The 22,155-nt window shown below is 59.3% G+C and overlaps 1 protein-coding gene across 5 annotated transcripts in view; it reads left to right on the forward strand.

Annotated features, from left to right (window-relative positions):
- Nucleotides 1-22,155, forward strand: part of CAPZB (capping actin protein of muscle Z-line subunit beta) — a 138,751-nt gene that overhangs the window by 103,249 nt on the left and 13,347 nt on the right. For all 5 annotated transcript variants that reach the window (XM_027521951.1, XM_027521959.1, XM_027521933.1 and 2 more), the window contains exons 4-6: nt 1,532-1,645; nt 18,137-18,278; nt 18,608-18,724. In XM_027521951.1, the coding sequence (XP_027377752.1) occupies nt 1,532-1,645; nt 18,137-18,278; nt 18,608-18,724 (373 nt within the window). The remainder of the gene's footprint in view (nt 1-1,531; nt 1,646-18,136; nt 18,279-18,607; nt 18,725-22,155) is intronic.

Consider the following 22,155-nt stretch of genomic DNA (forward strand, 5'->3'; position numbering starts at 1 on the left):
CGTTGTCGGGGAAGTTGTGCCAGGCAGCACCGTTCTGAGGGGTGAGCACGGTGAGAACGGCCCTGCCCGGGGAGGGAGAGTGGGGAGAGGCCCAGGGTGGGCCTCTCTTCTGCCCTCCAAGCAGGCAGGGCGCTTGCCAGTGGCCTGGGCACGGCCCAGTGTAACCCGCAGGCTGCCTGCTGGTCACGGGGCAGCAGGGGCATCTCAGGCTGTGTTGCACGTTCTCCTGACACGGGTGAGTGAGGTTGGGGGCTGGCGTGGAAAGAAGGGTGCCCAGGCACCTCCTGCTCTGAGGGACGCTGGTGCAGGGAGACTCTTGGGGACACCAGGCACAGTGACTCTGCCCTCACTTACCTGTGTGGACCCCCAGCCTCGAAAGGGGGGCCTTTGCCCGAGGGTGGCATGGAGGTTGCCCGGCTGATGTGATGGATCTGCTGAAGTAGGAGCCAGGCGTCAGATACCAGGAAGAAAGATGTTTGTACACAGGACTCGTTAAGGGGACGGGGATGCCTTTTGCCCCTTACCCTCAATCCCAAATCAGTCAGCCCTGAGTCCTTCGCGACGTGAAGTGGTGTGGTCAGTCAGGGAAACAGGAAAGGCAGTGGGGTTTCTGACCATGGGCGCGTCTCGGTCTTTACAGCCCAGGGTGTGAAGGACTTTGTCCGGATTCCACGTTGCCCCGGCCGCCTCTCCTTTTCCCTCTCACCTTTGTAATCCCCTCTCTCTGTGCCCCCAGCCCTGTGAAGTCCACCTGCGGGAATTAACGAGTGAGTTTCCCTTACAACCGCCTTCCCAGCACTTTCTGTGGTTAAATGTTTTCCTGATGTGGCAAAATACATTTTTTAAAGCACAGCGAGTCTTTGGGCTGGAAAAAGCAAGGCTGGTTCTCATTACTCTGCAGTGTTCTGTGCGCACACAGCCCGCGGAGGCTGGAGGGCCCTCCTCTGCTACAGGGAGGGCTCCGTCCCCGGGGTGTCCTTACGTGTGATCTGCGGTCTCTTGCTGCCCTAACTGACAGCTCTCATTTTAATCCTTAATTGTCTGAGGCGATCTCTGAGGAGAGTGACATTTTTTCCAGAATGGCTGGCAAGTCAGGAAGGACTGAGTGGTCTTTCTTCATCAATACAGTGGTGAGAACAAAGGAAGGTCTTTAAAAGATGAGTAAGAAGTGATGTTTGTTGCTGAACTGTATGCTAGTCTCTGGGCACTTGATGTCCTCGCCTCCTTTGCTCCTCGAGGCAGACCTGTGGGTAAAGAGTAGCCTCCGTTTACATACGAGGAAAACGAAGCTCAGAGAAGTCAAGACACGTGTTGGAAACACACAGCTAGTGAGAGCTGGGGCCTGGCAGTCACAGCCAGGTCTGACAGTCTGAGCCCTTGCTCTCCGAACCTCGAGAAAGAAGGCCTCATCTGTTGGCCAGGGCCTGTGGGTCGTGGCTGCTCCTCTGAAATCTCAGTAGCTGGGGCTGACGGGCTCAGCTGCCTCGCTCCCCCTGAATGAGTCGTGTGACCTTCTCCCTCTGCCCTGCAGGTCACCATGGAGTAACAAGTATGACCCTCCCCTGGAAGACGGGGCCATGCCTTCTGCTCGCCTGAGGAAGCTGGAGGTGGAAGCCAACAACGCCTTTGACCAGTACCGAGACCTGTGAGTTAAGGGGCTCCCCTGATACGTAGGTTGGAGAGGAGACATGACCAGCCCCATGGCAGGCCTGACCAGGGACAGCTCTGAGTGCCCTGCAGGACGCTGGGCGGGAGTGTGGTCCCCGGGCCCGTCCTGAGAGGCGGCTGGCACGTCCGGGCACTGCCCTGTGTCATGAGCACCGCCTGCCTGCAGGACTCCAGGCCCGATGCCCCATACCCTTCGTCTCAGATCTTCCCCAGCGTGGGTGCTGTTGTAGCCCCCATGTCTGCTGAGGAAGAAATCAGCTCAGAACAACTCACTGAATTGTGTCAGAGGCCAGAGGCAGAGCAAGGAGTCAGACCCGGGTCCGTCTGTCCGCAGAGACCCTGCTGGGTTTCATGGCACCGCCTGCCATGACGGTTCTCGCCTGGGGCCCAGGGCCCTGCTCCCAGACCAGTCTCCAAGGCCAGGGGGGTCCGGGGGGAGGCAGAGGCGGGGGTCGGGGCTCCTCGGTACCCACAGCTCCCTCACGTCAGCGCTGCTGCCTCTGGGGTCGTCGGGGCCTCAGCCCTCACTGTGCTGCTGTGGCTTAGTCACTGAAGCGTGTCTGACTCTTGTGTGACCCCGTGCGCTTGGCAAAGTGTTTTTGCTGCATCTGCTTAGATTTCTGCCTCCTGCCGCACCCCCAGAAAGGGCGGCCACTCGCTCCACCCACCGCGCACGGGAAGGCTCCAGAGAAGGTTATCTCCAAAGCATTTTTTTCTTAATAGGATCTCATTTTTAATTAAGCTCCATATTGAAAACATAGCAAACCTATAATATATGCAGTGCTACCTCAATACGGACCCAGTGATTCAGGGGAGGACTTGACATATATATGTCTGTAAAGGGCCAGATAGTAAACACTTTAGACTTTGCAGCCACGTAAGTCCTGTCACTCTTTCTTTATTCTTTCTTTTTATGTATAATTATCCTTCCCTTGTAGCTCAGTTGGTAAAGAATCTGCCTGCAGTGTAGGAGACCCGGGTTTAATTCTTGGTTTGGGAAGATCCCCTGGAGAAGGAAATGGCAACCCACTCCAGTACTCTTGGCTGGAAAATCCCATGAACAGAGGGGCCTGGTGGGCTACAGTCCATGGGGTCACAAGAGTCAGACACAACTGAGCAGCTAAGCACACATCCCATATCCTTTAAAAACATAAAGCCCTCTCTTGAGCCTAGAGGTAGGTGGCATTTGGCCTTCAGTCTAGAGTGTGCCCACCCTGAGCTGACCTAGGATGTAGGCGGGGAAAAAGAAAGAGAGAAAGAAAGCCTCCGACCGCTGCGGTGTCGTCGGGACGCGGCAGCGCCATCCTTGGAGAAGGAGCTCAGGCTGCTCCTTGCAGACAGCTGGCATGGTGGTCCAGGTTTCAGCAGATTTGGTATGTATAGTACATCATACAGAATTACCTGTGTCCATCTGACACGTGTCGACAAAAAGACCCACGACCCAGAAGCAAAAGCACAGCTCTGAGGAAGCCGGGAGCGCTGGCCCGTAGCGTCTGAGCTGCCCCAGGTGCGTCGCCGTGCGAGTCAGCTTCATCTTCACTCTGCCACGTGCCGGTATTTTACATGCAGTATCTTTAATCCTTTCAAGAACCTCTGGGGCCGTTGATGTTCCCATTTTTACTGATGAGACTGGGGTTCCCAGAGGCTAAATGAACCCCCCCACACACACACACAGGACCTCGAGGTGAAGAGCTAGAGTTTGAATCTGTATTTGCCTGATGTTTCCACATATTATTGAGTCTCACCATTAGAGTAAATTTCGGTGATTGAAGACTCGTGACATCGAGAACGTTGCCCTGTAGTAGAACAGCTCCTTCCCCAGTGAAGCCGAGAATTGGTCTCGTTGCTGGCATTTCTGGTTTATTTGTAGCTCTTCTTACCCAGCCATGTGGCAAGAAGCCTGTCCAGCTGCTGAACGGGAATTCCCAAGTGGAGTCAGTGTTGTGGGTTAATGATATGCTGACAGTAAACCAGCAGTGCCGATAGCAGCGGTTACCAGCCAGTACCTGGCGAGCCTGGCGTCCGCTGCCTCTCTCGGTCTCACCGAATCTTCACATCGGCCTGTGCAAGAGGGTTCTCCCCGTTCTACAGAGGAAGTGACAGATGCAGAGAGGTGAAGTCTCTCACCAGGTTCACCGAGCCAGGGGCATATTTCACATGTTCTATTCCGGTTTAAAACCATCCTTATCCAACTCAGAGTGCAAAACTTAACTCATTTACTTGACCAGCATTGGCCTGTTTGACACAAGCCAGATGCTCGCCAAGTCCTAGGGCTCCGGCCCTGAGTCCAGATGACCACATCCTTGCTTGCGTGGTGCGTCCGCTGAGGATACACAGACGATAGAGCGAGAGTGGGTCGGTGCTGAGAGGGTGATGGGACAGAGAGTGCCCGGGGTTTGCGTGGCGGGGTCGGAGCACCTGTCCGGGAGCTGGCCTGGGCTCTGGTGCCCGGGCGGGAAGGGGCAGCCAGGCAGGGTGGCTTTCGGGTCCTTCGAGGAGCAGAACAAGGCCAGTTCTGATTGCTGGTAGGCGTGAGCCTTCGAGTGGCGACTTCCTGGGTACCGTGATCCGCGTGTGCTGCTCCCCTCGTGCTGCCGTGGAGTGGGGGCGGGGCAGGCCTGGGAAGAGGCCCGTGTCCTCTCTGACTGCTCCCTCCTGCCTGCTGGCTCGCTGCTTCACGTGTATAATGATGTGCGGTCTGTTCAGCGTGTGCCTTCTGTGAGGCCTCGTTGGGCCTCATACGGTAGAGCATTTCCCCATCCCCCTTCACAAGGCTTCCCTGTCGGAACAGTGGCTCTGTAGGGTACGTGGGAGTTGTCTACCAGGCCATGAGGTCCCTGCTCAGGGAGGTCCTCTAGGCGGTTAAACCTCTGGGAATCTGCAGGAGCTGGTTCATCCCCCAGGTCTAACTCTCCGCACCGCCTCCTGAGAAGGTTCCCCCGCCTGGGCAGAGTCCCCCGTGAAGGGGCTTTCCGCCTTGATGACCCGTATCTCTGTGGGCCTGTGCGCGTTGCCTGTGCTCCCCTCTGAAGGGGAGCTGACCTATGGGGAAGTGAGGAGGGGTGGCAGGGCAGCTTCCTGCACCCAGAGGGGACCTCACAGGACAAGCCGGCCCTGAGGTTCTGGGATGGTCTGGAGAGGTGGAATCTGGGCCCAGAGCTGCCGCCCCTGAGGTTCTTGGACGGTCTGGAGAGGTGGTGTCCCGGCCCAGAGCCGCCGCCCCTGAGGTTCTTGGACGGTCTGGAGAGGTGGTGTCCCGGCCCAGAGCCGCCCCTGGGGTTCTGGGAGGGTCTGTAGAGGTGGGGTCTGGGCCTGGAGCCGCCCCTGAGGTTCTGGGACGGTCTGTAGGGCTGGGGTCCGGGCCTGGAGCCACCCCTGGGGCTCTGGGACGGTCTGTAGGGCTGGGGTCCGGGCCCGGAGGATGCTGCTCTGCCCCCAGTGAATCAGAGTGCTCTTCTAGGTGGGAGGAGACGGTCCATGGCCTCCAGGCGGCACCCACAGGGAAGGGCAGGGGGCCTTTCATTCCCTCGTATGTGGGGGCGGCCTGGTCATCCCATCACAGCAGTCCCAGGCCCCCAGAGGGACCGTGGTGGGAGTTGTCGTTGGGTGGCCAGAGTCTTCAGTGCTCTGGGACAACCACTCCTGAGGCCCATGTCAGGACCATTTCCCCAGTTGCTGAGCCAACCCATTTCTCGTTTAATAATTATGAATCCAAGTCTCCTTTTTCTTTCTTTCCTTCTTTTCCCCTCCTACCCCCCATCCCCTAGTATCTTGCCCACTTCCTGTTGTCAGAGTGCCCTGTGGGTTGTCAGATGTCACATTAGTGACCTTGAACTCTCCGCGCTGTGGTTCTGGGGCAGACAGAGATCAGCCCAGGGCTTGGAGGCCTCACCCCTGCCTTGGTCAGCGCAGGCCAGTGGTCACTGCAGGTTTCCTGGGGCCATGGCCTCGCCTTTCATCCTGGCCTTCGTTCCTGCCCCTCCCTAGTCTAGGCCTCTCCCCACAGCAAGAAGACTCCTCTGCTGTCACCGTGGCGTTCTCGATAACAATCTGCCTGCCGTTGCAGGAGACGCGATAGACGTGGTTTCAATCTTCAGTCCCTGGGTCTGGAAGATCCCCTGGAGGAGGAAATGGCAACCACTCCAGCATTCTTACCTGGAGAATCCCGTGGACAGAGGAGCCTGGCAGGCTACAGTCCATGGGGCTGCAAAGAGTTGGACACAACTGAGTGTGTGCACGCACACACGCGCGCACACACACACACACACACACACACACACACACACACAGTGAAGGAAACCACAGCGCTCCTCCATGGAGCCTTCCACCTAACTTGCTTCAGTTCAGTTCAGTGGCTCAGTCGTGTCCGACCTTTTGGGACCCCATGAACCGCAGCACGCCAGGCCTCCCTGTCCATCACCAACTCCCGGGGTCCACCCAAACCCATGTCCATTGAGTTGGTGATGCCATCCAGCCATCTCAACCTCTGTCATCCCCTTGTCCTCCTGCCGTCAATCTTTCCCAGCATCAAGGTCTTTTCTAATGAGTCAGCTCTTCACACGAGGTGGCCAAAGTATTGGAGTTTCAGCTTCAACATCAGTCCTTCCAATGAACACTCAGGACTGATCTCCTTTAGGATGGCCTGGTTGGATCTCCTTGCAGTCCAAGGGACTCTCAAGAGTCTTCTCCAACACTTGCCTTCCTTACACGTCAGCAAACAGGCTCAGGCAGAAGGTCACTCTGAGGGGAGGCTCCCCCAACACTGCCTCGCGTCCGCTGGCTCTGTCGCTGAGCCACTGCCTGAGGGGCTGAGGAGATGGCCCGTGTCCTGGGCTTGCAGACAGGCACCTGGAGCCTTGGGCAGACCCAGAGGGAAGCGAGTGATTGCAGGGCCTCCGCCAGGAGAGGCTGGTGCCCGTGGCTCCAGGGGGTGGACTGCAGGCCTGTGCCCCTGGGGACTGAGGACCTCAACACGCAGGCAGTCCACTGTGCTCACCCGGACTTTACCCCCTGCTGTTCCTGAATTCTGGGATCCTGGTGGGTCACAAAACTAGAACTGGGTTTGCCTTGTGCTCTGGCCTCTCGACCACCACCCCCCACCCCCAAGGGACTGGACACTGCCCTCAGGCTTGGAACCCCTCGTGCTGTGAGGCGCCTCCAGGCGCTCCTTGTTCTGTGGCTCCCAGCAGGAAGGGCCCTCGTCTACACCAGGAAGGTGCACCGAACTCCCACTCACAGAGGCTGGTCGTCATCTAAGGACTGGGGAATCAACCAAAGAAAAAAAAAACGGGCCAAAGGCGCCCTTCCCTGCCATTCCGCGCTCCGGGGCCCTCATCTGGCTTATGTCTTCAGCCTGAACCTGTGGCCGTGGAAGTGAAGACAGCTCCTGGTTCCCAGCCCCGGTCCCCCAGCCTTCTGCATCCTGGCGTTCTCCTAACAAGATGCGGGGAAGGAGACCGCAGTGAGCGTGGAGGTGGAGCTGAGCCACGGCCTGGCCAGGTGTCCTGGGCCCCAGCAGGCCGGCCTGCCTTCCTGGAGAGAGGGGCTCGCCAGCCCCCAGAGGTGTCTCTCTGCTATGGAGGCTGGAGGTTCCATCACCGTCTTCCTGGAGGAAGGCCTTGGCTTTTGTGCTCGGGCTCCGGGCTTGCATCGCCTGGCCATCGAGGTTCTGACTCTGTAGGGATTAGGATGAGTCAGCGGCACGTCGAATTGTGATACGGTCTGAGTGAGAGGCCAGGCCGGGACCGGACTGACGAGCAGGCCCTCTGGCTTGCACCTCTGGGTACCCCCTCTCCACCTGTGGGCGGGGTTTCTGCAGCGTGGCTTAGAAGTGCCAGCAGCGGGAGCGTGCCTGCTTTCCCACAGCGGGCACGAGGTGCCTGGGGGCCCAGAGAGCCGAGCCGGGGTCCTGCCTGGTTCCCGTGAAGCCCGGTTCCTCGCTCCTCCTGGCTCCTTGCCGCCTTCTGTCCCTCCCATCCCTTCCACAGTTACTGCTTTGCTGCTTTGCTATCGCTAGTGACAGAGAGGGATCCTGGAGGGAAACTTTCCCAGGAGAGTAACTGTTGAGCAGCCGCTGATTGCACAGCTCTGATTTTAGATGAACAGCTCATTTGCTGAAAACCCTCAGGAGATGACAGGCGGGCTTTGCTGGAGTGCTTGCACTGGGGGAGGCCATCGTCTGCTCGCCAGTCTGGAATGTCATCACTCCCCTTCCCAGGCCCTCCCGCCCTGGCCACCAACATCCCAGCGGCTCCCAGTCTTCCCCACCACGCCCCCAGGTGGTCTCCAGCCCCAGCAGCCTCTGGGCGCCAGGAGAGGGAGCGGAAAGGGCCACCTCTCAGGCACTTGGCTCACGGGGACGCTGCTTTCCTGGCAGAGCCATCTCTGCTTTCTCAGGCCCGGGCCTGGGATGGCCCAGTGAGCCATCTCCCTGAGGGAGGCCTAGCAGAGGTTGGCGCTTGCTGCTGCCAGAGAAGCATCTCTTTTGCGGTGTGAGCCACCAGCAGGCTGCCGCACACCCCACGGTCAGCGCTTTGCGTTCCCAGGTTCCCAGGGAAGAGGGGAACCTTTCCCGCTCTGGCTTCCACACTGGGCCCTCGGTCAGCCCGGGCTCTTCCGAGCCCAGATGTTGTAACCCAGGGCCTGGCACTGCTTTCTCTCAGACGTGATTGCTCCCATGTGTGCCAGACAGCTTGCCCCACGCTCTGCAATCCTCGGCTCTTGGCTCGCAGCAGATAATACCTTCGAACATGCGGTTGCAATTTATTGGCCTTATAAGTTAATTTTAGTGGGTGTGCAATTGATTGAAATCAAAGCTTAATGAAGGCCAGGGTCGGGGGTGCGGAGGCGCAGGGCGGGGGGCACTTTGTGTTCTTCTTGCTTTGGGTCCTAGATAATCTTCAAACGCTTTAATTAGGTTTTCTAATCAGCCTCTCTTGTCTGGAAGAAGTTTACAGAGTGAAACGAGGCTGGCGCCCCCGTGGCAGGCGCGGGGCCCGCGAGCCTCTCGTGGCAGCGGCCGCGGTCCTCTGCCTCCTCTCGCTGCCCTGGGGCCCGCCTTACAGTTCTGGCTGTTTCCGTCCTTCCGGCCTCCCTTCCCTCCCCCGGGCCTCCGTCAGATGGTGCTTGAGCAGCACCAGCCGGCGAGTGCAGGGCGTCCAGGGGAAAGTCTGTTGCCCAGGTTTCTTGTGTCTTCAAAGCTGAGACCTCGCACCCTGGGCCCCAAGGGGCCACCTCTTCCTGGGACGTGAGCGTTGGGCCCGAGAGTCTGTGTCTGTCCCGACGGGACTCGTAGGTGGCAGCGGGAGGCTGGCTGCTGAAGTGGAAGTAGCAGAAGTGTGCGTGCGTGTGCTCACTCAGTCGTGTCCCACTCTGCGGCCCCACAGCTGTAGCCCGCCAGGCTCCTCTGTCCGTGGGATTCTCCAGGCAAGAATATTGGGGTGGGCTGCCATGCCCTCCTCCAGGGGCTCTTCCCGACCCGGGGGTCACACCTGCGTCTCGTCTCCTGCACTGGCGGGCCGGGTCTTTACCGCTAGTGCCACCTGGGAAGCCCAGCAGAAGTCTGGGAAGCAGGCGACGGGGGTGGGTGGGCCTGGATACCTCCCAGGAGCTGGCTCTGACCCCACGACTGTGTCCAGGTCCGGCTGCAGAGCGGGGCGGAGCTGTGCTGTGGAGGAGGCCGGGCCTCAGTTCTCTGTTGTGACCTTGCTCGCTGACGGTGGGCCAGGGGTCCACTTGCTGAGCCTCTGTTTCCTTGTCTCACTGAGCCGTGCCTGTCTTGGTGGGGGGTGCTGTTCCCCTCCCAAGGCTCCCCTGTGTCCACTTGGCCCCTCGAGGGTAACGGAATCATCCTCATTGGGCAGCAGTCCCGTGTGGGGCGGTCTTAGGTCGGGTGGGTTTGCGGTTGTGGCCGTGGGGTGAGTGCACACGTGGTGGACAGCGGGCCGCGCTCAGGAGGCTGCAGGCTCCAGTGCGGCCCGGCCCCAGCGCTCAGTGAGGCCCCAAGGAGGTCTGCTTCAGCAGCGGGCTGCAGTGGTCGCCGTGTGCGGTGACGGGAGGCAGTCCTTGTGACCGAGCCTACAGTGTTTCCCGAGACCTTGCGGTGCTCTCAGCGATGCGGGTGCCACGTGGGCGAGGGGTCCCCAGGGAACGGAGTGAACCGAGGCTCTAAGGACTCTCTTGGTAAGCGCTAAGAGAGACCGAAACGCGGGCGCTGCGGCGGGGAGAGCACCCACAGCGGGGCCATGGGGGCCCAGAGCGGCGTCCCTGTCGCAGGGGACGTCCCGGCATCACAAGCCGGAGGCCGCGCTTCCTGGGCTGGCCTCCGGGAACTCGGACTTGGGGGGCTTCCTATGCTCCCTGATAGGAATGGTCACGGTGCAGAGACTGTCATGTAGACACTGTGGTTTGTGCTGAGCTGCAGCCTCCCTCCCAGAGCCTGTGTACAAGGCAGAGGGCTCACCAGGAAGAGCAGCGGGCGTTGAGACTGGGGGGCTCCGCGGCCCATCGCTGGGACCTGAGGGCACCCCACGTGGCTCGGTGCCGGGAGCCAGGGGCGTCTTGGGAGCCCGCACCTGGTTCCCTCCATGACCTCTGCTTTCTCCTTTCCCTGGAGTGATGCGGGGCCGCGAGCCTGGCTTTTCTGAGTCCAGTGAGTCCTCCTGGCGCATCGCGGAGCCTCAGGTGGTCGTGGGTAGCCAGTCCAGGCTGTGTAACCAGAGGAGGAGGAGCGGGTGGGCTTCTCTGAGCCGAGGGGCTTGCTGCTGAGGCGGGAGAGCGTGGGCCGCCAGGACCGGACGGTGGTGAGAGCTGCAGAGGCCCTTGTGCGGCGTGGCCGGGGTGTCGTCCTCCGCACCTGGGGAAGGGGCTGCGGGTCCTAGAGTACATTGGACAGTGCTCACTGTATGACCTCCGCCGTCCCCCAAGGCTCTGCAGGCTAGAGAGGCAGACCCTGACCCAGGCTCCTCCTGGACTGACCGCGGCACCTGTGGCCTGAGGTTACCCTGTGTCCCCCTCCCCAGAGACGGCCGGTCCAAGCTCCCTAGGTCTCCAGAATGAGAGACCAGGTGGGAGACGGGTGAGAGCAGTGAGCAGCGTGAGCTGAGGTCACAGAAGTATTCAGAAACGTTCTCGGGAAGGTGAGGCCTGGACTGCCTGCCTCGGCCCTCACCCTCGCCGTCTGCCCCTTTGATTCGTCCGGGGGGTCCCTGCCCAGAGGTGGAGGGCCTCTCTGTGCATGGAGGCCCTGCCACGCCTCCCCCTGCTGCAGATCCTGTGCTGTGGGGACAGAGGGCTGGAGGGGGGAAGTCACGTCTGGCTCTGAGCACGCTGGCAGCGTAGTTAGTGTTTGAGCTTCCACGTACATTCTTCGCATCTTCAGCCGCGCGTCCATCGGAGGGCCTCTGAGGACCTGCCCTGCCTGTGGACTTGGGCTGGGGTGAGGGTGCAGGAAGCAGCTAAGGGAGAAAGTCAGGCTCGCCTCAGCTGCACACTCTGATCCTGTGGGAGGCAAGCGAGGAGAAGCCTGTCCACCTGGGGGGAGTTGAGTCGCTTCCTGCTCTCGTGCTGTAAGTTTCAGAGGCGGGGGCATCAGTGGAGGTGCCCCGAGGCCCTGCAGGCGGGGTCCAGACGGCCGCCCACTGCTCCCAGCCTGGAGCCCAGTGACAGCCCAGCCACTTGGTCTGCTTTGCCTGGTCCCCACGCCATGCCCAGGGCCTGCATGCCTTGGCACTCATTGATTGTCCTCTGCTGGAAGAAAGTTAAATGGAAAACAGGAGCGTGCGGAAACAACTCCGTTTGCAGACAGATCCCCGGTCAGCGTCAGGGACCGGCTCCTCCAGGGTCACGTGGCAGGCTTTGTGGCTGCACGTGTTGGGGTGAAGCAAGGATCTCCTCCCACTGGCAGAGCTCCCTGGTCCTCCCGGGCTCCCCGGGAAGCAGTTCTGTGCAGGTGTCCAGGCCGGGGGTCTCACAGAGGCTCAGCCAGCAACCCCTGCTGCCCCCTGCAAGTGGAAGGCCCTCCTTTCTAGAGCTCCCTGTGTGGGGTGCCCAGTGCCGCCTGACTCCTGGAGACCCCTTCCTCCCTGCCCTGACTGCTCCTCCACCTTGAGGCAGCTGCGTGGGGCGATGAGCTTACCTGAGTCCATCCTCACAGGCTGAACCCGGGCCAGCGGAACAGGCACGGTTCTGGGGCCTCCAGCTTCCCCTCCTCTGCTGTGTGATGAGTGCATTCCTTTCTCTCCCTGGGTGTCCGTGATTTTAGCTCTAAGATGACGTACGCAAAGCCTGTGACACAGCTGACAGCCTTCGGGCAGCGGCTCTGAAACTCAGGAAGACCTTGACTGTCCACGTCCCCTCAGGGAGGGCGGCATTTTCCCGGGCAGCCTAAAGTGACTGAAGGTGCTCGCGGGGGCACGGTCAGATACGAGGGCCGTTGTTCCCAGCGAGGCCTTCGTCATCCCTCTTCAAGGACAAAAGCAAAAGGCTTGTAAAGAGGCCGTAAAGCACCACAGGCACCGTGCAGGTGTGCGCCGCTGAGCGCACCCGGCCTTAAAGCGGCGTGTGCCTGAGCCCATCGGCCCGTCGGCACCTGTGTGTGCTGGAGGCGTTCACACCGCAAACCTGCCCCGAGGCCGTGGGCAGGGGTTCTGAAAACCATGGCAGAACTGACCGTCCCTGGAGGCGTGTGAGCCGAGTCCCAGTGCATGGGACAAGGGGTTAGGAGGCTGCACGCAGCTCTCGGAGCCGCCCTCACACCAGCCCTCCCGCAGCCTCCAGATCCTGGAGCGTCGTCAGGGCCAGCGTTTCTACCTGAGGAATGAGAGCGCCGCACGGGCGCCCCACGCGTCCCCCTTGTTCCTCCCGGCTTTACTTAAGGACGCCAGCTTGAGCAGCGCTCAGCCCAGCACCTGGGGGCGGGGCCTTGTGCTGGCCCCTCCCCCGACCAGTCTGGGTCTGGGGGTGACCCACGTCCTCCACCTCCGGGGTGGGGGGAGTCATCGCCCTGCCAGAGACCCACGGCCTCGCCCGCTCCCAGCTGAGGGCCCGCACGTTGGAGTGAAGCCACGAAGGGCCTGTGCCCACAGAGCTGTGCCGGCTGTGACTCTTGCGTGCGGGTCGTGGCGTGTGATTGTCACTTGCTGGGGCCTCTGCGTTAGAGCTGAGTCCAGCCCAGCTCCCAGGGGGCGATTTGACGGGAGGGAGGGAGGCCAGCCTTGAAGCCCATCCAGTCCCGCCTTTCCTGTTACACGCGTGGCCCCATGTTGGCCAAGGTGGGTCACAGCCCAGATTCCTGAGCCGAGTTTCCATCCCCGTCTCCACGCACACCTCAGCCTCAAACACCCCATAAAGCTCAGGGAGTCAGAATAGTTGGTTATTTCTTATTCCTTTCTTTGATGAAGTAGATCATTTTGAGAGTGAAGTATTACATTTTTCTCTTTTTCTCTTCTCCTCCCCAGAAGTCCTGAGGTTGGAGACTTACGGTCATAGAACCTGTATGTGTGACCCTGACTCTGGCCCAGTGGAGGAGGGCATTTCAGGGGGAGGAATGGCTCTCTGGGGAGAATGGAGTCCGGACACACCGGGTGCCTCACTGACCCGGTGCAGGGGCTCACGGATGAAGAGGCCACCACCCAGGCGCTCCGCCGCGACTGGCTGTGCAGGTCAGCGGCCCGCCACCCGAGGGCTTGCCTGCGACTCCTAGCTCCTGGGGGCTCGGCCTTTTTGAAGTTTATGAAACCTGGTTGTAGTCAGCATGGTGTTTTTCAGACAGTGGGACTTACAGAGCCAGCCCAGGTGCCCCTTGACTGTAGTCCCTGCTGTCTGAGCTCCGGATGGCTACGTTTGCCTTAAGAAATGTTCATCTCAGCCGGGGTGGTCTTGAAAGCCACCGAGACTGGGAGCCCATGGTTGACAGAGCTCCCTCTCAAGTGGACTGCAAAGCCGCGTTTTCCTCTTGTTCCTGGGCTGGTCTGGGCTGCTCTCCCATCCCCTACTCCTGATGATCCTGGGATGTGAAGGACCCAGGGTTTCCTGGCTCATCTTTCCACGGCGGCTTCTTCACCATGTCCCCACCGACTGACTGAGCCTTACCACATGTGTGGGTTTCAGCCCTCACTCCCTGAAGGCCTTAGAGAAGCCCAAGGGGTTCAGTTCGGGGCATCTGCATTTTAACGATGTTCCCCAGGTAGCCCACTTGACTGGGGACCATTTCCGTCGCACTCAGCTCAGCGGGGCCGTGGCCGCGATCCTGGGCCTGTCCACCCTCCCCGGTGACGGGGTCCCCGATGTCCCCGACGGAACCAGGTCAGAGCACAGGCCGCCGGGCGAACCCCATTCACGTCCCCAGCAATGGGGAGCCGCCTTATTGAAATGGCATGCTGGCGTTTAAACAATATTGATACTACTTGACTCGTTAAACACACAGAGGCGGCAAAGTGCTTCCACGTGTGCGCTGTTGGTGCTGGCGGCGGCTCCTCAGATGCTTTATGTGGTTTCAGACACATTTTAGCACATTCTTAAAATGCCCACAAAAGCCTTTATGTAAAGACTCATAAATGTGAACCACATAAAAATTATTTTTCCCCCCGTTTCATGTCATTATGATCAAAGTAAGGTAGGCAGGAATAAGTTTCCAAAAACCTGTTGAGGTCCCTTCTTTTAATTAATGCGCGCGCAGAGCTGGGCCGTAAACCGTGGGACGCGGGCTGTCTGTGCCCCACAGGCACCTTGCCCCAGCGGCCAGCGTTGTGGGCGGTGCTGAGCCAGCCCTGCCTGCTCGCTCATCCCTGTGCCTTCTGTCTTGGAGCGTCAGGTCGAGGCTCGCAGCTACACAAGTCCCCGGAGGTCCCTTTAGGTGGAGTGGAACGCGAGTCCGCGCTTGAGCCCCTGGGGTGCAGCTGCCGCCATTGCGTTATTAAAAGTCAGGTGGACGGCAGATTCGGACACCACCCGCCGTAGTACCGTCCCCGCTGTTAAAACCAGTTCTGGCGATCACGTCGCCCCACGAAGGTGCGCGTGATTCCCGCCAAGTGGGGAAAAGCCAAGCCCAGCCCCGTCCCCTTGCTGTGCTTCCAGTTACATACAAAGCAAGCGTCTGGACATAGACCAGAGGGGAGTTTGGAAAAATGAGGTTTATGGAAACGTTGATTTATGGTGTTAGGGGCTAAATGTTAAATTTCTCTTTCATAGAACAACGTTGTAACGATTATTTTTTTTTAATTTGGAGGAAAGAATAGCAACCCCCATGAGACCAGACTCAAGCTTGTACCGCCCTCCTGTGTCCCCCAGGTTGTGAACCTAAAGGGCCCCGGCCAGGGTGGTCCACGGGGGAGTGCAGACGCCAGGGAGCCGCCGCCCCCATGGGGAGCCGGGAGCAGAAGCGCCCGGTCCCGCCTTCCGTGTCAAACACCGCTGTGTGGTTTCTCTGGAAGAAAACAGGGATCCCAGGGAGCGGACTGAGGGGCTTGACCACAGACCGCCTGGTGCTTCTGAAACGCTTGCTGGGTGATGTGGGTGGGGGCTATCGATCCGCCAGGCCCTCGGCCGGCTTCCTCCCAGCATGGCTTGCCCTGCCCTGCCTGAGCCCCAGCACGAACAGCACTCTGGTCTGGGGGGCAGGTGAGGCCAGAGCCTGTGCGCCGGAAAAGCTGCTTTTTAAAAGGTGCCCTTTTTCCCCTTTTGATGTGGGGCTGCTCTCCCGACTTGCAGACAAGAAGGGAAAACCATACGTTGGAAGCCGGCCACCTGTCCCGCCAGGACGGGTGTTGGCAGGTCTGCTGTGGGCTGCCCGCTCCTACCCAGTGGCGCTGCTCTGCTTCCTGGTGGATGCAGGGGGGAGAGGGAGCAAAATCCAGGAGAGCGAGCAGGCCGGGCCCTGGAAAGAGTGGCTTCCGCTCGCCTGCATGAGGGCCCAGGGGCAATCCAGGGGGGCCCCGTGTGTGCCCAGCCCACTGCAGGCCAGGCCGGATCCAGGTGGCTCGTGGGCCGAGGGGGCGTCTCGGGCTCTGAGCCAGAAGCCTTACCTGCTTGGGGTTCGGAAAGAGATCTAGAATGAGGGAGAGAGCCGTCCTGAGCGGGGTCCCCGAGTGCCCGGTGCCGGCCGGTTTCCTGGGGGTCACTGGCCCCCCAGGCAGCTCTCTTCCTTCTCCCGCGCTTTCCCCGCACCACTGCCCTGGCCTGGACCGGAGTCTGCCCCCGCCTTGGTCTTCTGACCGACATTTGGCCCGGGGGCCGGCACCCCAAATGTCCCCCTGCCGTCAGCCCTTCCTCACGGCCGGCTCGCCGGGGGACACGAAGCCGTGAGTCTCAGCTGTTACATGTGCGGGATGAGCAGCGCAGGCAGCCTGCCTGAGGGGCCCTGGCAGGGCGGGCTCCGGGAGCAGACCAGGTGTGGAGCTGCGGGCGCCCAGCCCAGGGGGCTGTGCTGGGCCCAAGCGGGGGAGCCCGGCTGCCCCGGGGCCTGCAGCTCAGCAGCACGGGGGCACCTGCCTTTTCTGTCCTCTGGTCTCCTGGTTTCACCCTGGCGTGGATCGCACGCTGGGGCCTTTGTGCAAAAACTTAGTCTGAAAGAGTTTCAGATTTATAGCAAAGTTATCCAAACAAGAATACAAAGAATTGTTGCACACCCATCACACGCGTTCTCTAAGGAGTACTATTTACCATTTATATTGTCATTGTGTAATACCATCATCGAGGTATAATTCACATAGATGTTTGTTTTTTTTCCTTGTCATGAAGATAACCCTTGGTCGGGTATCTTCTGTTAAGTGTGTGTTTTCGGTCGTGCGGGGTCTTGTCGCTGCCTCTGGGCTTTCTCTGGTCGCAGCACGCGGAGGCCTCTCTGCTCGTGCTGCTTCTCACTGCCCACAGGCTCCAGGGCCCGAGGGCTTGGTAGTTGGGTGCTCAGGCTTAGTTCCCCTGCAGCTCGTGGAGGAAGCCAGGTCATCTTCCTGGACCAGGAATCGAACCTGCGTCTCCTGTGTTGGCAGGTGGATTCTCACCCACGGGACCCCCAGGGAAGTCCTCCCATATTGTTTTTATCTCTGAACAGTCCTGTAAAGTAGACAGCGTCCCGGTGTCATAAGGAGACCGCAGCCGAGCTCGCACAGCTGTTGCTGTGGATGAGTCGTCGTTGGGCGAGTAGGTGCACAGCACGGGCAGGGGTGGGGCCCTGTCTGCCTGACGCCCCGCCCACACGCTTCAGTGCCTGCCCTGCTGCTTGTGTCTGAGGCGGTGCGTGGCCCAGGCCCTGCTGGAGGGACCTGGAGTGTGCCTGCCGCACCATCCACACGGGGTTAATTGGGGACAGAGAGGCCACAGACTTTCCGGTAGAGAATTCGTGAGCCGCCAGAGGTGAGCTCTTCCCAGAGTCTTAGTTGGGAGTCGCTGCATGAAGTCTCCGCTGCCCGAGTCCCTCAGGCCTGCACGCACAGCCGCTGCCTGCTGCCCTTGGACTTGGGATCCTCTCCTGATTTTCTTGGCTTCTCTGGTTTTTTCTTAGCCTCTTGCATTTGAGCTGAATTAGGAGCTCTGATCGGAGAAGGCAATGGCAACCCACTCCAGTACTCTTGCCTGGAAAATCCCATGGACCGAGGAGCCTGGTAGGCTGCAGTCCATGGGGTCGCGAAGAGTTGGACACGACTGAGCGACTTCACTTTTACTCTTCACTTTCATGCATTGGAGAAGGAAATGGCAACCCACTCCAGTGTTCTTGCCTGGAGAATCCCAGGGACGGGGGAGCCTGGTGGGCTGCCATCTATGGGGTCGCACAGAATTGGACACGACTGAAGCAACTTAGCAGCAGCAGCAGGAGCTCTGATTCAGTATTGCTGCAGACCTGCAGAGGAGGCTGAGTTCCAACCTCATTGTCGCAGCCGGTGCTCTGAAAGACCCATAGACCCCAGGGGTGTGCAGGCGCTGGAGCGTCCCGGAGAGGAGGAGAGCCCTGTCTGCTCTCAGTGGGAGGAGTCTGGACCGTTGTTGCTGTGGGTTTTTTTTTTTTCCCCTCTTCTTTTTCATCTGTAAAGTAGCCATCCCAAAAGATAGGAATATCAGACTGTAACGATGACTCAATAGTAATGAGCCCCAATGAGTGTCTGTTACATGTCACACATGTTAGCGGATCCTTCCTCTGAAAGTGATGTGAAGCCTGGAGACGTTGAGCCAGCTTGGCAGAGGCTGCAGAGCTAGCGTCAGGGGCAGCTCAGGCTCAGAGTCAGCTCAGGACTCCTTGCTCTGTGCTCCTTCTGTGACCCGCCCCCCGGCCCCAGAGGGTGCAGCGCCCTCTCCCCTGCCCAGCAGACGCGCAGGACACAGCCTCGAACCACCCATGGTGCCCCCATAGGGAGGGCCTGTAAACCCAGATGGACGTCCAGACGGCTCTGGGCCACGCGCCCCCCCGGGACCTGGGGTGGTGATCTGCAATTTGACGGGCTTAACGTTTAACAGGATGTGGGCCTGTTTGCTGCAGGTATTTTGAAGGTGGTGTCTCATCTGTCTACCTCTGGGATCTGGATCATGGTTTTGCTGGAGTGATCCTCATAAAGAAGGCTGGAGATGGATCAAAGAAGATCAAAGGCTGTTGGGACTCCATCCACGTGGTGGAGGTGCAGGTATGGCTCCCCGCAGCTGGCCCTGGGGTGCTGCTCAATGAGGCGATGTTGTGATGTGTAAAACCCTGCTGCTTCCTGTGAGTGCCCATAGCCATGTGGACAGAGATAAGTCGGGAGTGCAGTCGTCACTGATAAAAAAGATCCCCAGAGGATTGGGGTACACATGATTGCAGATTCACCCCTAAATTTAAAAACCGTTTGGGATTTTTACAAGGTCACGTCATGGTGAGGTCTTAGGAAGGGAATGCTCGAATGACCTGAATTCAGGGGCCCCTTGGGGCTCAGCTCAGGGTTACAAGCAAGGTTCTGATCTCTGTCTCGTCCTGCAGGAGAAGTCCAGTGGTCGCACCGCCCATTACAAGCTGACCTCCACAGTGATGCTGTGGCTGCAAACCAACAAATCCGGCTCTGGCACCATGAACCTCGGAGGCAGCCTTACCAGACAGGTAGAGCGAGTGGGCAGTGCCCAGGCCAGCCCCAGCACTGGCCGTGTGTGGAGATGCGTGGGCAGCTGCCCCCACAGGGTCCAGGGGTGGCCTTGTGACTAGTGGGGTGCCCCGCAGGCCTGTGGGTGATTGCTGAGACTCAGTCATGGGAGACTTTTCCCTTGGGTCAAGGTGCTTACAGTAAGGTGCTCCTGTATGTTTGGGATGTGCTGCTGGTTACATTTTCGAGTGGATTCATCTGTTAATCGTGAGTCCTGCTCGCAGGTGGCCGAAGTAAAACTAACCAGCGTAAGCAAAAACGGACACAAGCCAGCTCACACACTTGCAAAGCCCCGTCGCCGTCAAGCCCAGCGGGGTCTCAGACGCACGTGATGTGGGCGGGACCCTGGACCTCTGCGTGGGGGCGCCTGGCGACCTCTGGCCATCCTGAGGGAGAGCGTCTCCCTGCTGCCTCGGGCTGATTGTCCAGAACAGAATCACTTCCGGGGGCCAGGGTCACGTGACTACCTGTGGGTCGAGTTAGACGAACAGGGGGTGTCAGTTTCCTGAAGTGAAATCGGGCAGCTTTTCTTAGTTTGGGGGGGTGGTCGATGTGGGCAGCGTGAGCAGTAATGGCAGCCAGGGGGTCTGAGCACCAGGCCGCTGGGTGTTGGCCATCAGGGTCCCCAGAAGGAGAGAACTGGCTGAGCTGGAAGCTGCAGGGCTTCAGAAGGAGGAGAGCCTGCTTCAGTCTCCGAGCCAGTTACCAGCCTCCCCCGGCAGCTGCCTGGTGGTCACGTCTGCTCTCTGCTCCACTCCCGGCCCCCCCACCCCCAGCAGCGCCCCAGGGACATGGGGTCACAAGGGAATGACAGTCACCAGCATCCTCCACTCTGCACCCAACCAGGGCACTCTCCAAACCCCAGAGTATCCGTTCATCTCATACAGAAAAAAAAAAAACGAGTGTCTGGCTAAAGCTGTCCACAGCCTGCGTGAGGCACAGTGTCTGCACGTTGGAGGAGTTCAGAGGGCATCTCCCAACCCGATGGGATGCCCCGTGCTGCCCTCCTTCACGTCAGCCTCCGCAGGAAGTGGCATCAGGAGAGAACCTGCTCTCCAGGGTGGGTCCCCTGCCACTTGGCGGGCGCCCCGCAGGTGTGCGGTTGGCTGGGTTGGCACCCCGCCCCCTCCTCTTTCCTGTGAACTATTGACAGTCCAGGGATTTCCTGTTCTGTTTCTGTGTGGTTGATCTTTCTTAAAACGAGGTTTTCCCTGTGGACCCGCGTTTTGGGCTCCGTCCCTTCTGCCCGTGACAGATAACGTTGAGTCTCGGTTTCCATCATCCCTGGGTTCGTTGCTCCTTCTGGCTTTGTTCCCGCACATTAACTCAGACGAATGAGTCTTTGTAGTCATTCACAGCCAAGTTCAGAGCTCTCCGGCATGGCTGTCAGAGACTTCCGTAGAGGAAGTTGTAGGGCGCTGGTCTTCAGGGTGAGCTGGTTCAGTTCTCATTCACCACCTAAGCAGACTTCACATTTCCAAATAGATGCTGTTTGAGGTACCTGTGGCTGAATGCTGCCTGCCGTTTCCCAGCCAGCTCCCTGCTGTGCTGGGACCAGGTGGCTCCAGGCTCGGCCTCACCCTCGTCCTCAGGACTCAGCGCATCTCTGCACCTCGGCCTCCTTTGATGTGGCGAGAAGCCTTGCTTTGCTGTTTCCTGTCACTGTGGTCCTGCAAGCCTGACGGGGCAGGCAGGCTCACCAAGAGCCTCGTCCTCTGCAGCTCGGTGGCACCTTCCTGCCCACAGCCTGGTGCAGGAGGGCCCTGCATCAGCACCGCACACCGCAGAGCTGCTCACAGATCCAGAGAGCGAGGGCCCCACCCTGACCTACCAAATTGAGACCCCAATTTCATAAAAGTCTCCAAGTAATTTACGTGCCCATTAACATTTGACAGACGCTACTCTCCTGGGCGGGGGTGGGGGTAACGCCCCATGCCACCAACAGCAGTTTTGCGACCCCAGCAAGGGCGTCCTGCGCGTCACTCTACCTGGAGACAGTGTCAGGCTGCGTGTTCAGGGCTCAGTCCCAAACGGCTGCCTGCCCGCCTCCCCTGAGACACACCTTCAGACTCCAGGCGAGTCCAGATTGTCACTGCGCGTCTGACCTACTGGCTACACATCAGAGGTTCCCACGACCCCTTCCTTGGGGTCCATTAATTTACTAGAGCTGCTCGCCGAACCCAGAGAAACCCATTTACTCATTAGCCTGCAGGTTTATTGCAACGGACATTTAAACATCACAGATCAACAGCCAGATGAAGAGATCCGCAGGGTGAGGTCTCAAACAAGGCCTGCTGTCCTGTGGAGTTTTGGGGCCCTGCACAGTGGCACCTGGAAGCCGGTTGGCTTCTCAGCCTGGAAGCTCTCTGATTCCCATTTTTTGTGAGGTTTCACGGAGACTTCCTTGGGCTTCCCTGGTGGCTCAGACGGTAAAGAATCTGCCTGCAATGTGGGAGACCAGGGTTTGATCCCTGGGTCGGGAAGATCCTAGAGAAGGGAATGACAATCCATGCCAGTACTCTTCCCAGGAGACTTCCACGGACAGAGGAGCCTGAGGGCTACAGTTCATGGGGTCACAAAGAGTCCGATATGACTGAGCAGCTAACACACGGAGACTTCCTGACAAAGGCGTGATTGATTAACTCACGGGTGATTGATTCGACCTCCAGCCCTTCTTCCCCCACCGCCTGGAAACCAGGAATTTGTGATTGGTGCTCCTGGCAGCCAGGCCCCATCCTGAAGTGGTTTCCAGAACTCACCTCGTTCACATGAACCCAGCCGTGGTGGAAAGAGCTTGTTGTGAGTGACAGGGCACTTGTTTCCCCTTTATGGCCCTGAAGCGATTGATGTCAGGAAGCGCAGATGAGACCGAATATCGTAAAAGATGCTGCTGTTGCTGCTCACTCTCAGGAAACTCCTAGGGTCTCGGGATCTGTGAGCCAGGAGCCGTGGATGAAGACCAGAGGCACAACGAGGGATGGGTGTGGGTCATCCGAATGACAAGCGCGTGTTCCTTACGAGCCACAGTTTCACAGCTGCTGTGTACCCTTGCCTTGCCGTCTTTGGCTCAGGTTATCATGAGCAGCTCGTCTCCAAGATCCCCTTCCAAGCATGTGTCAGGTGAACTGGGAGAGCTCAGACCACGAGGTGCCCCCTCTCCTAGAGCAGCCTTCACTTCCTACTTCATGTGCTACGTTAAGTTTCTAAGCAAGTTCAAGACCCTTGCTTAAGAGTCCACTCTTAGGGCTCGTCACAGGCTGTCCTTTGGGGAGGCCTTTGCCCCGGCCGGCGCGGGCCGGTGGTGCCTCCGTGTACCAGGAGGGGACCCGCAGGCCTCCGGGAAGCTGGGCTGGCAGCCCTGCAACAGCCCTGAGGACGTCCGTTCCCGTCT

The sequence above is a fragment of the Bos indicus x Bos taurus genome, chromosome 2 (genome assembly GCF_003369695.1).
Source record: "Bos indicus x Bos taurus breed Angus x Brahman F1 hybrid chromosome 2, Bos_hybrid_MaternalHap_v2.0, whole genome shotgun sequence".
NCBI classification, from domain to species: domain Eukaryota; kingdom Metazoa; phylum Chordata; class Mammalia; order Artiodactyla; family Bovidae; genus Bos; species Bos indicus x Bos taurus.